Genomic DNA, 14,464 nt, shown 5'->3' on the forward strand with positions numbered 1-14,464 from the left:
GTTTAAATTCTATATTATAATATTATAAATAAAAACTAAAATTTTATAATGGAAAATAATTTAACTTACAATTAAAATGGAATTGTAATTACAACTACAATTCTTAAATAATTCGAAATCTTATAAAACTTATGTGTAAAATAATCATTTGCTACCTAGTTTGAGGTTTAAAAAAAGAGGTTTTAAAAAGAGGTTATAAAAGAAAAGAAGAGTCAATTTTACTGCACCACCTGGCGGATTCCCTAAAAAATTAGAATAGTTGAAACATAACTAAAAAAAGAGGTTTTAAAAAGAGGTTATAAAAGAAAAGAAGAGTCAATTTTACTGCACCACCTGGCGGATTCCCTAAAAAATTAGAATAGTTGAAACATAACTAAAAAAAGAGGTTTTAAAAAGAGGTTATAAAAGAAAAGAAGAGTCAATTTTACTGCACCACCTGGCGGATTCCCTAAAAAATTAGAATAGTTGAAACATAACTAAAAAAAGAGGTTTTAAAAAGAGGTTATAAAAGAAAAGAAGAGTCAATTTTACTGCACCACCTGGCGGATTCCCTAAAAAATTAGAATAGTTGAAACATAACTAAAAAAGAGGTTTTAAAAAGAGGTTATAAAAGAAAAGAAGAGTCAATTTTACTGCACCACCTGGCGGATTCCCTAAAAAATTAGAATAGCTGAAACATAACTGTATCGCACAAATTATCAATTTACATGTTATAAAGTTAGATAATTTAAATTAATTATAATTTTTATTTTATAGTTTGACAGACAAAAATAAAAATTTCATAAAAAAAACTAATTATTTTTAATAATTTATAATTATAAATAATTTTTAAATAATTAAAATCTATAAAAATTAGATATAGAATACCCTGAAATTTCAGAAATTCATACGAATTCGAAAACTGTTGTAGCTCCAATATCGCAATTTTAAAATATACCGCTTTTCTTTCAAATACACCATTAAACAGCTAATTATGATATTCCCGTACCCCACTAGAAGTAAAAAAGAAAAAAAAAGAAAAAACCGAAAACACATAAGATATACTCATATTATAATGTGATTTTTCTTGTACAACCCCAAAGGCGTACTTTCTTTTTTGACCCGACTCCATTTTTTTTAGGGGTTTCAAGTTATTTCTCGAAATTCCATTAACTCACTTTTCATAATAAGATTTCACAATTAGGACTAAACAGGATAATAGTTAATTTTCCTGAATCAGCAACAACAAGTAATTTTCTTCTTACTCGCCGTTTTTTTTTTAATTTTCAGTTAATATAAATAACATGAAAAATTAATTCTAAAAGATACATCAAGACTTTCTGGAATTCCCGCCAAATAAAACACCTGTGCTTCATGCAAATGGTTTTAGCTACATTTTAAAGTTACCTCTAACTGGTATAAACCACACAGACATTACTTCGCTAAGGTATGGGGGATGGAGGGAGGAGTGTAGGAGGTCAAGAAGTTATTTTGATTTGTACTTCAATAGTCCTTCATAAAAGAATTCCTGTTCCCTCTTGAAAATCAAGGAAGGCCATAATCTCACTTAAAACCCATTTTGGCACAACTCCAAAAGTAATATAGACACAAAAAAACCATTATCTTACATTTGCAAATTCTTGATTTTCATAAACATTTTGTTTAGCTTCAGGAACATCTTCGTAATAAGTTTCCTGGTTTAATTCTTGTCGAGGGATTTCAACAGGATGTTCTTGTGTAGCGGAATTTTGGTTTTCAATTTCAGTTTGATTTCTTTCCATTTGTCTTTGGCTTTCCATCAGTTTGGCTTTCCATTCAGTTTTGCTATCCATTTCAGTCAGGTTCGACAGGTCACTAGGTTGTTTTTTTTCAGCAGCGGTAATTTGGTTTTCTGTTCGTGGTTCTTTCTCTCGGCTTACGATAATTGGCGGTGTTTCAACTGGATATTTTTCTTCTGCAATGTTATTTTTTCTTTCTTCTGCCACGGAAATTATCTTTTCTTCAACTAGTGGCTTATTTGTGCTATTAATAAGACTTGCAGTTTGATCAGCCTAAAAAGAAAAGTAATTTTTTTATTGCAAAAGAGAGTTATTGCAAAAGAGAGTTTTCCCCAAGTTATTAATACACGTTGCACCTGTTATGTATTATTAGTCTTATCATGACTCATTTACCCTAACTAGGCAGTATAAGGCATAAAAAGAGCATTATTAGGTAGTATAAGGCATAAAAAGAGGAAAAATCTCCAGGGAGGAGGGAAAGAATATTTAAGGGAAACAGTTCACCTTATCAGCAAACAATAAAACAATGACCCATTGAATTAGATTTATTTTTATTATTATATACTTGTAATTCCTAAAATTATTTTGTCAATTTAGTTTTACTTAAGATACGATATTTGTTTTTAAAAAATCTATATCTCACACCCACAAATGACCGAGTTCGAACTTCGGAGTCGACAAACCATATAGTTACACGAAAACTGGCAAAAATGCAAAAAAAAAACAACAACGAAAAAGAAAAATCATAACGAGTAATCATGTGTAAGTCAATAATTTAAAAGTAAGAAGTTAATTAAATAGTAAAAAATAAAGTCTGATGAAACTAAACTCAAACAAATACAAGTCAGAAAAATAGCTACGAAGACCAAACTGACTTTCCATCATAAACAACAAGTAGAAGAATAGGGGAATTTTTTATATAAGATGCAACCTTAAAAGAACATTTCGATCCTATATCCAAGGGCTGTACTGTCCTCAGCAAAAAAAAAAAAAAAAAAAAAAAAAACAAAGAATATAAAAGAACTCACATTAAAATACAATATTTAAAACTAATATATTTTCTCAAAACAGTCTTAGCATCATTACACCAGGAAAGTTCAACCAGGACTGGTACATCAAGCAAAGTGAAAAGGACAATTAACCAAATGGAAAAAAAAACATTTACAAACAAACTCTTAAAGCTAATCTTGCCCTTTTAGCAGCCAGCCTATGTCAGGTAAGTCAATAACAGGTAGGGTGGTATTGTTAACAGTTTATTTTACATAATTTGCGAAATGATTTTTAATTAAATTTATTAATTATTATAATAGACGGGTCTTTGCAAAGACTAGACAATATTTTTGTATCCAGCGAAATTCCTAGCGTCAAATTAGTAGGAAGCGTAACTTTTTTTTAGCTGCCGTTAAGTGTGTTTATAAGAAAAGACCTTACTTCACCGGGTTAGAAATATATGTGTAGTTTTTGTTCAAAGAGGATTCTAGAGAGGCAACTATATCAGCCACAGGAACTTGTTTTGGTGGTTAAAAGTGTTGTTACCTCTCTTGTCGATCGTACCCTGAACCTTAGCTCTAAATCTCACATCACAGATGAACTAAACTTTAATGAACTGTGTGGAATAAGTTGCATGAATTAGCTCGAAAGTGCCACTCATTCGGTTTTGTTAAAAAAGAATTGCTAAAAATTCTTTGCCTTCTTTTTACCTATTTATTTTATTTTCATGTCTATATGTATATATATATATATATATATATATATATATATATATATATATATATATATATATATATATATATTATTATTTCATTGGTGTTTATTTAATTTACTGATCTACTTAATTAACTAAGTCTATTCAATCTATTAGTCTATTTAGGTTTGTTTCCTACAGTTTTTATTTTATTTATATTTTCTTTTCTTCTCCTTTTTGCTCTTCCCTCTGTGATTAAGTGATTATTTTTATTATTTTTTTCTTCTTCTCTGAGTAAGTGACTCATTTATATTACCCCTTCTTTACAGGCCAAAGAGTCTTTGGGGGAAAAGTAAAATGTAATATTGTGTTTGTATTTCATGATGAATAAATCTTATCTTTTCTTATTAGAGACATACTTTTTGGAAACAGTTATCCTATTGTCTTTATTAATAACACTCCCGTAAAATCAAGGGTCTATTACCATTCGAAGCTCCCGCCAAGCCACCAAATCTAATCTACCTTCCATATATTATAATAGTAACTAGACATTTAAAAAAAGTTTGCACACAAAATAATTTATATGCAGTATTTACAAATAATTTTAAAATCGTGAACATCCTAAAATGTTGTAAATAGGGGTGTATCAAATACCATATGACTGTGGCAACTATATGTACGTAGAACCCATTAGAATTTAGAAAAAGAACCTGCAGCAGGACAAAGATAACATAACTTAAGCCTTAAATTCTAACACTATAAATAATTCTTTTGATTCCGCTTTAAGTAGTAATATTTTTGATAATCCTAACCATAAATGCTTCTAGAAATAACTTTCATTATTAGCAATGATTTAGGCATAAAACAGGTAGTTCGAGAGGCAATTGAAATTAGAATCAAAATAAATAGTAATATTTCTTTAAATAGGGATTTTGGAGAATATTCACTTAATGCCTTATATACAAATTTAACTAAAATGATTTAGCAAATTACTTTAAACAAGAGCTAAGAGCTCATATGGCACTTGTGACGAGGCAAGAAGAGCTAAGAGCCAAGAGATCATATGGTATGAGCTCTAGCAAAATTCTATGAATCAATAGATTGATTTAAAAGGATTTTAATTCGAATTTTAATTCGAATTTTAATGAATTTTGATATTTAGGAGGACATCGTGACTCAGAGCTCTTATTTTAAATCCTGACCGGGATTAAGCCTCTTATTTTCCTTTTTAAGTCAATCTATTGATTCATAGAATTTTGTTAGAGCTCATACCATATGGTCTCTTGGCTCTTAGCTCTTCTCGCCTCGTCACAAGTGCCATATGAGCTCTTAGCTATTGTTTTTTATTCCATTTAATTGAATGGTTTTTTCACTTCGCTTGATGTATCAGTTGTGGTTGAACTTTCCTCAAGCAATGATGCTAGGAGTGTTTTAAGAAAATATTTTAGTTTTAAAGATTGTGTTTTAATCTGAATTCTTGTATATTCTTCTACTTTCTTTTTCATTTGTTTTGCTGAAGACGGTCCTTGGATATAGGGTTGGAATATTCATTGAAAGTTGCATTCCACTGTCTTACAGAAAAAGAAATCCTGTTGTTCTGCTTGCTGTTAAAGTCAGAAAAAATTTTAAGAGGGATATTAAAAAAAGGGAGGGGGAAATAAGCAAATAAATACAAAAAAAGAACGAGAAATAAATGTATATAAAAATCCAAAGGGACACATAAAAGGTGTCAATAACTTAAATGCACAAAGTTAATAAGGAAGTTAAGGAGATGAAAAACCTGGTCAGAAAAAAGGGGAGGGACAAAAACAAGTGAATAAACACATAAAAAGAAAACGAAATATAAAATTAAAAGGGAAATTAGAAAAAAGGAGGGGGAAATAACCAAATAAATGCAAGAACCTGGGCAGCGCCAACAGCTAATAAAAAAGGAGATGATAGTGGGATATATTAATAATTTTTTCTGTGATCAAGAGGACAAAAGTTTCTTCCATATCTGGAAGTAACGTAGCAAATGGGGGGCAAAATAGGAATAGGCTCATAAACAGCTCGAGGCGGCCGTAGTTTGGATGGGGAGTGCCGTTTGAGGGAAATACTTGCCATCCTAGGGTTTGTAATTGCATTTTTTTTTTTGCAAAACGGAGGCACAACAAAACCCTCCTGCGCTCAAGGATTTTCAAACTAGCTTTTTTAGAAGCAGGGAGGCAAGCTAAAGACGTGTAAATCTTAACAGAGTGGCAAGGGGGGACGCTGAATTTATTTAGGAGCTTAAGGAGAGCGCTAGACACATTAACTCTATGTACGATGTCTTTAACGTGGATTTCCCACTTTAAATCGGAAGAAATTGTGACGCCAATTAATTTAAAGAAGGAAACCGAAATGTCACGAGTGATAGGATTAAGATAAAAGGGCGAGGATTTGAGGAAACAAATAGGCATTACCATGGACGAGTGGAGTTTACTGTCATGTCTAAGTCTGTGGCCTCATTTCCAATTTCATTGAGGATACTCATGTGGTCACTCTTTAAATTTCTGAAGCAAGTTTCAACAACCGTTAGGTTATCAACAAATTTCCATCGGTCTGGAAATTCCTTCACGACGCTGTTAATCATGACTGAAAAAAGTAGGTGACCTAGGAGAGTACCTTGGGGTATGCCATTGTGGGCAGGGAGAGAATTTAAATAATGATTCTGGTACTTGACAACCTACAATCTATTTGTTAAAAAGGAGGCAACCAATTCCACCAGTAAGGAGTTAGTATTAAACTCGATGACAAGTTTCTCAACTAAAATATTGCGGTTAACAAGGTCAAATTCTTACTGAAGGTCATTGGAAATTAACTTTAGCCCGGAATTAGGATTTTAAAGGATTTTCCAAATGTGGTTAGTAAGAGAAACGAGGTAGTGGGAAGTAGAAGTGGGATATAGACGAAGCATGATAAGGAAGCTGCAATTTTTTTCCAGTTGACGGGAAGTGAGAACAGTTAGGATTTATTACAAGACAATTATCAAATACAAAAGGTCTGAGACCTAATTCACGTCGACAAAGTAGGCACGAGGGATATAATGTATGGGCTGGAGGGGAGGTTTCGTAGAATAGGGTATAAAGGGGTCAAATTGGGAAAATTTTTGATAGAGAGGACAGGGGGAGATGGGAATGCAAGAAGGTGCTAGGAAAAGAAGTGGAGTAGGAACTTCTGGGATGAAGAATGCCGAATTTAGTTCGGCAAATGACGGCTGGAGGCCCGGACTAGTCACCAACATCTTGGGCGCATGGATCAGATAGGGTATGCGTAGGGGGTTGTGACTGGGAGGGATATGAGTAAGAGGGGATTTTGGGTGAGGGGTTTGCGTACAGTAATGTCTGCGATGTGATTTGACTGGTTGTGAGTAAATATCTGGGTTGGAAGGGCGTTTCAGTGAGACGATATCTGGGGCACGTAGCTTTGAATCGGATAGGGAGGGATGTAATAAGGGTTATTTAGTGAGGGAGGAGTGGAATTCAAAGTGTTGCCATAAAAAGGGGGCTTTCCAGTGTGGAATCTTTGACCGGTAACAGCTCAAGTTTGCGCACTTGGCTTTTGTTTGCAGCTTGATTTTTTTTTTTTTTTGAAAAAGGAAGAGGAGACATAGGTATGCAGGTCACCTAACCCGAAACAACGCCCACTTGATGCTAACTTACATAAAGCGAACATGGTCACAATTACGCTTTGCTTTAGTACACTTGCCAGTGAGGTAAAAACGACAGAAGTGCAATGACGAGCACTTCTTTTGGTTAAACTTGTTATGTAAAAAATAGGAACAAACTCTTGGACTAGCTTCATTTCGTTTGTTGAGGTTATTTGTAATAAATCCATGATTATAAGGGCACTTTGGACCTAATTTGCAACTTCCTTGCTTAAAAAACTTGTAATTTTTGATAAGACTATTATCAGGAATATTTTTTTTCCTATAGCTTTCTTGGAGCACAATCGTGTCCAAAATTAAATTTATCCCCTAATTTGCGAAAATTAGCCAAAATTATATTAGCACATTTGCGAAACATACAGAAAAGTCATTATTATAAGGCAGATTCACTTCTGTGCTTCCAAAATCAATTCGGGCATCTGTGATTGAGTTATCAAGGTCAGGATAATAATTAGGTTGAATAGAGGCGAGATTGAGATAAGGTGCAATGTCTGAACTAAGATATATGTCACTTGTAGTGGCTAAAGTTGATGAACTTGATTCTCTGCTTCCTTCATTAATATCCATTGAGCTTAAGCACAATGAACTTTTTGATGATGAGAGACTGAAGTATTATTTACTTCTTTTGGGATGGAATTTTGTGCAGGTTGACTTCTATAATCACATTTTAAATCGTAAACTTTAAAATTTTCTTTTAAAGTGAATATTTTTGTAAAATCTGGTTGTAAAGAGAAGGCTGCCGTGACGCTATCTGTTTGAACAGACTTATTCGTGCTGCGTTCAGTGGCTTAGCACATGCGTTGAGCCTTCGAGAAGAACTACAAGATCTTGGCATTGGGTTGGGGCAAAGAAAATTGTAGGACCGACTGAGCTATGTCCATCCTGGTGAGACACGTTTGGTTTCTCTGTTAAAAAAGAAAGATGGCTGTGTGGAGGGTCAGGAAAAGGAGTAGGACTGCTTAGGTCACTTAGGATGCTAAGAATTCTTTCAACAGTGGTATGAGGTGTTCGAGGGAAGCCAGATCAAGGTACAGAAAGACCCAGAAAAGAAGTAAGGTTTACCCTGGAATTAGTGGAGCAGTCGAGGCACATCCAGGAGTTACTCCAATTAGTAATATCGATCCTGGCACACTTTTCGGCCCCTGCACGGAACCAAGGAACCACATTCAATTGAGCTAGATATAGCTCGTAGTCGGCATTCTGGACCACAATTTTTTTGCTTTGCCATTTAGTCATGCAAAGGTCAACAATTACGGAATGTAAGGTATATGTTTCCTTGGGTTTATGAATAAGGCGGACTGTCCCATCCTTACCTCTCGCTCTTTGCGCTAAAGTATTAAAGTTCTTTTAAAATACTTCTCATTTAAATTCAATAGTCCCTGTATTTGAACAGTCTTTCTTAAAGAAATGTGACACAGTCAAAATTTAGCGTGAAGAGCGAAGTTTTTCAAATAATACCAGGAAATCCCATCCCCTATCCGTGCTGTGTAAAATTTCCCCTGGAAAATTCCATCCCCACAGAAAGTTATCCGTATAGAAAGCCCCCCCCCCAAATCGTATATTTCTCAAAACGAATACTATATGTGAAGAATAGGAAAATTGCGTAGCTTACAACCCTTTCTCCGGGTACTAAGGGAGATCATCTCATCCAGAAAGGCATCGTTACTGAACCTTTCAATTATACTGAATCAATGGCAATCTCAAAATTTTGATCGGATGTCTTCGGGGGAAAAGAGGGCGTGGGAGGGGGCAATCTGCCCTCCAATCTTTTTTTTTACTTAAAAAGAGAGTACTAAAACTTTTAATTTCGTTTGAACGAGCCCTCTTCCGATCTTTCATGACCATTGGTTCGATATGATCAACCCTGAAAAAAAAAAATACCAAAAAGCACAAACAAATAAACGTGCATCCGTGATCTTTCTTTGGCAAAAACACGAAGTTTCACATTTTTGTAGATAGGATTTTGAACTCTACACCAGAGTACTCAAATACTCTGAATCTCATGGTATGATTTTCACTAAGGTCGCCTGACTTCTTGAGGCGTCCCCCCTCCAATTTTCCACACAATCTTGCCGGCTCGTTAAATTTGATGGGCAGCATTAAACTTAATGAATCATATTCAAAATGGTCCAGAATAACTGTAAGGAACAGCACAACAACTCCTTACTTACAGTTCGTAACCACGAACTGTTTGATATCTTTCATAGTAAAATATGCATCATATCTTTTGAAGAAACACACATTCATTTAATCAGTAAATAATTGCAACAGAATGATAATCATAGAGAATTATGAAATCATAAGGGTCATATTTTATACGAGTAATTATGGAGGACCCCCTATGGAGTCTTTAGAAGTTTTGTCAAGTTTGTCAGTAAATAATTGCAACTGATATTAAAATGATAGAGAGTTAAGAAATAATAGGGGATGTGTAATATTCTAAAAGAATAATTAAGGAGACACCCCCTTTGGGGTTTTTAGAAGTTTTGTGAAGTTTTACGAAGAAACGCAAATTTATATAAACAGCAAGTAATTACCAACGACTTAAAAATCATAGAGAATTATGAAATCGTAAGGAATGTGTAATATTTTATATGAGTAATTATGGAGGTACCCCCTACGCGGTTTTTAGAAGTTTTACGAAGAAGAACAAGTTCATCTAATCAGGTACGACTGACACGAGAATCACAAAGAATTATGAAACCCTAGGGAATGTGTAAAATTTTGCCCGAAGAATTAAGGGGAGACCCCCTTTGGAGCGTTTAGAAGTTGAACTCCCTAAGACAAGAAATACCAGAGGTTAGTAGCACGTATTCTTGGAAAAAAAATTAAAGAAAACTTTTTAAGTTTTATCCAAAATACAGAATTGTTTTGCTCTTATTAAGGCACATTTGTTAGTACAAGGAAGATATTTTTGTGAATTTGCGGTATGACAAACAGAATTGACACTGAGAACTTTAATCAAATTTCATAAAATATATTTTTCTAAGTGGAATCCTCATTCCATTCAAAAGACAGAATCCAATTTACATGGAAGGATGCCCACAAAAAAAGGTAGGCGGGGAGCTCCAGCCTTCACGCTCTAAAGGTATAAAAAAAATACAATAAGACAGTTCATATAACTAAAACATATATTTAAAAAGCGAACAAAAAATTGAGAAAATGATCCACCAGTCAGTTGTCATCATTGATCCTATGTAAAGCTGATTTTGATTTGCACCTACAGAAGAAGGGATTGGGCGGGTGGCAATTTTTTCGGGGAGAGACTGGGGAAATTATCAAAAGTATGGCCTAAAAATTCACTTTTCTACTGATTGGGTCCCCTTTCCACTATTTTCAAAAAACTATTTTATACAAGATAGAATTTGGATGTTTATTCGAAATTACAGCCTAAGAGGATGATTTGTTCGTGTTTCTTAGCATTTCTTTTTAATAGCAATACATAATATATTTATTCATTACCATACAGAGCTAACAAAAAGCCATTTATACAAGATAAAATTCAGATCTGTTAGAGGAAGGGACCGAGTGTGGGAAATTTACCTAAAAGACTCATGTAACTTTGAAAACCGGGGCCTATACATGCGGTTACTATGTTTCGATTGCTTTTCAATAAAGTCGGGAGTATAGGATGGGTGTTAAAAATGTCTTATTTATATTGTTTAAAGAACCATGGTTACATAAGCTCTGAGAAAAAGGCATGATCATAGATCAGAGTAATTTCAGATGTCAGCACCCCTTTTTTCCTGTTGTGGCTAGCTCTCTGTTAATGTCGCAAACTTTCCCAGTAGTAACCTATAGAAATCCGGTTGTCCGGATTTGATCCGGTTGCATAAAAACAGTTGATCTGGTTGTATAAAATCGATCCGGTTGCATAAAAAAGTTGAAAAAAAAGTTGATCCAGTTGCATAAAAAAAGTTAATCCGGTTTCATAAAAAAAGTTGAAAAAAAGTTTGATCCGGTTGCATAAAATCGATCGATTTGCATAGAAAAAAGCTGATCCGGTTGCATAAAAAAAGTTAAAAGAAAATTGATCCGGTTGCATAAAATCGATCCGGTTGTATAAAAAAAAGTTGATCCGGTTGCATAAAATCGATCCGGTTGCATAAAAAAAAAGTTGATCCGGTTGCATAAAAAAAGTTGATCCGGTTGCATAAAAAAAGTTGATCCGATTGCATAAAATCGATCCGGTTGCATAAAAAAAGTTGATCCGGTTGCATAAAATCGATCCGGTTGCATAAAAAAAGTTGACCCGGTTGTATAAAATCGATAATCGATCCGGTTGCATTAAATAAGTTGATCCGGTTGCATAAAATCCATAGCAACAACGTTTTGGAAACATTGTTGAACGTTTCCAAGAAAGCCGATGAAAGCCGTTGTTGATCGTTTTTTTTTAATTTTTGGCTCTGATCAGAAAAACTGTCTGCAACAGTGAATGCGCATTGCCACTTTAATTAAAAAACCAACATTCCCATTCGTTTCTCATCATTTTTGATTGACTAAACTACTTTAACGATTGGACTTCAGCAGAGACAAACCAACTCCAGTAGCAAGTTCTCATTATCCGAAACAAATTTTGATTAGATTTCGACAGATTAACTTTCCAATAAGATTAATAAAAAAGAAAGAAATAAAACAAAACAGGAATGCAGTTCTATGCATATAATTCAAAATGTTCCCGCTGCTATAAACCTCTATTTCCAGATATCTAAGGATTTAGCTTGACTTCAATATCTAAAATGACTGCTTTAATATAAACGTAAAGGAGGCAACCCTGGTCTGATTACACCTGAAAATGACATGAGCCTAAAAACTGTCAACCAAGCTAAGTATGAAAGAGCTAAAAATAAAGTAGGCCTAGTTACCATTGTGGTAGTTTTCTCTGCAGCAGGTGTTACAGCCTTTTCTTCTCCTGTTTTCCTTTCTTCTAAATTTCTCTTGTTCACCTCCTTTTCCCTATCTTCTTTGTCTTTAATTTCCCGCTTTCTTTTTTCTTCTTCTGCTCTTCTTCGGCTTTCATCTTCTGATTCTTTTGCCAAGTTTTCAAATCTTGACCTCAGCGAGGAAGCTTTTACACTACCTGGAAATAAATATAATAGTATTATCAATCGCTTAATGTATGCACAAATAATCAACATACTATGATGAACTTCAGCTAAGGTTATTAAGAGGCAAGATAACCGGGTAAAATTTTGATGGTCAAAATGAAGATCAGTCATAGCACACATAAACAAGAATTTCACAAAGAGTAGTCCTACAACGCAACCCCTAGCAAAATCCAAAAATCTATACTTACAATGTATTTTAGAGACTCACGTAAAAATTCTAGCCCTATACCCCCGAAAAAGGCTACATGTGTCGGTGTAACAATCTATTCAGTATTTTTACGGTTTTTCGAGAGAATGAAGGGAGGTTCTAAGAGCATATGTTATACATATATTATATGTTATCTTACACATACACATACACATTTAACATATGTTATATGTTATCTTATGAACATATGAAATATATTCTTACTGATGAATAGACTGAACAGCCTAGAAAATTATTTTCAAAAGCCGAAAGAAAAAACAAGGTGGACATTCTAATCTTTTTACTATGGATTCTTCATATCTGTAACTTTTAGACAAAAATTTGATTTTTTTTTTCTTCTTTGAAATATTTTTCTCCATAAGACGACCAGGAAATGATTTATGAAGGTTGGTTTCATAAAGAAAAAATTTAAATGAATTGACAATTAGAATTTCATTTTTTTCTTATTTCTTCTTTGATCGACAAGCCCTTTAAGGATTACGTAAGGCATAATATTTTCATAAGGGGCTTAAGCCCTTTAAAGTTCTGCATAATGTGTTGCGTATACGGGTAAACTGATTTCATAAAGAAAAAAATTAAATCAATTGATAATTAGAATTTAGTTTTTTCTTATCTCTTCTTTGATCGACAAGCCCAATAAGGTTTACGCAAGGCTTAATATTTTCATAAAGGGCTTAAGCCCTTTAAAGTTCTGCATATTGTGTTGCGTATACGTGTAAATTAAATAAATTTAATCTTCTACTGTTTTACACTTAACCCTCAAATTGTAATCTAAAACAGAGTTCAAGATCTTACCGACAGTTTGATCGAAAAAATTTTATGACCCTTGACTTTTTTTTTTAATAAAAAATCATTTCAACCAACTCTGTCAGTTCGATTTCATTTGGATTAGCTTCTTTCTCTATTTAAATAAGATAATTTCAGACAGAAAGCTTATGATGGGTCAAGGCTCACCCATGATGACATCTGAGCACGTTTCATCACGTGTATATTGGTGGTAATTTTCAAGACACGTGGAGATTCTGGGAACTGAGCATCTCAAAGGACTTTAACATTACAAAACTCGATTCTTTTTGATACAGAAAGCAAGAATTTTCTACTATACGTAGATTATTTTCCTTCCGAGCCCCAGGCCAGTTAAAGAACCTATATCTTCCAATCACCATTAAAAATAATATAGTCTCTGTCCAACTTGAAATTAGATTGTTTAGAACAATGTAAAGTGAAAATACAAGTAATTAATGATGTTTTAAATTCCCTACCGACAAAACAAGTACAGTAAGGCATTTTTGAAATAGTAAAGACTTCTCAAGCAAACAGGAAGTTACAAATGCAGGGAACTCAGACCCCCACTCGAAATCCCGAGTATATAAATTTAAATTTTTCAATATAACTCACATATATCCACCGCACATTGAATACTTGAAAAATAATTTTTAAGACGTTTCATCTCCAGTTGGGATGTCCTCCCGAGGAAAGTTATCGTTGAAAACCCGTCTCTTATTTCCTTTATTACAAAATTTGATATTCTACCCAATACAGGCACGTGGTAGTTTCACATGCAATGGGTTTAGCCCACCACCCCAATATGCCGAGTAGGTAATTTAAACAATTTTCAATCTAATTCCTATATATACACCGCATTGAATACATGAAAACACTTTGTAAGACGCTGCACCTCAACTTAAGTGCCCTCCGAGTTCAGTTATACCTGCCTCTTGACTCCTCTTGAAAACCTGCCTTCTTGACCCCTTTAAAAGGAGCTCCAACAGACATAACTATAGAAAAGTTTATTTGACTTACAGTATGTCAGTCCCCTAAATTTTCAAGGGGCTGGAATCGCAATATTGTTATTAAAAAAAAGTCATAATTAACATACTGAGAACCAGAAATGGAATTCATTTCACTAAAAGTTTTTTCGTTTTTTTTTGTGCCGAATTAAAAAACTGATTTGCGGAGCCATCATTGGTCGTCAAAGCTTCCCTACCGGAAAATCTTGAGCTCTGTGGTTCAAATCTCCCT

The 14,464-nt window shown here is 33.9% G+C and overlaps 1 protein-coding gene across 2 annotated transcripts in view; it reads right to left on the minus strand.

The window, feature by feature from the left end:
- The window catches only part of LOC136037295 (src substrate protein p85-like), an 80,002-nt gene that overhangs the window by 23,588 nt on the left and 41,950 nt on the right, over window positions 1–14,464 (minus strand). For both annotated transcript variants that reach the window (XM_065719938.1, XM_065719937.1), the window contains exons 9-10: window positions 11,992–12,206; window positions 1,608–2,030 (exon numbers count right to left, since the gene is read on the minus strand). In XM_065719938.1, the coding sequence (XP_065576010.1) occupies window positions 1,608–2,030; window positions 11,992–12,206 (638 nt within the window). The remainder of the gene's footprint in view (window positions 1–1,607; window positions 2,031–11,991; window positions 12,207–14,464) is intronic.

The sequence above is a fragment of the Artemia franciscana genome, chromosome 16 (assembly GCF_032884065.1).
Source record: "Artemia franciscana chromosome 16, ASM3288406v1, whole genome shotgun sequence".
NCBI classification, from domain to species: Eukaryota; Metazoa; Arthropoda; class Branchiopoda; order Anostraca; family Artemiidae; genus Artemia; species Artemia franciscana.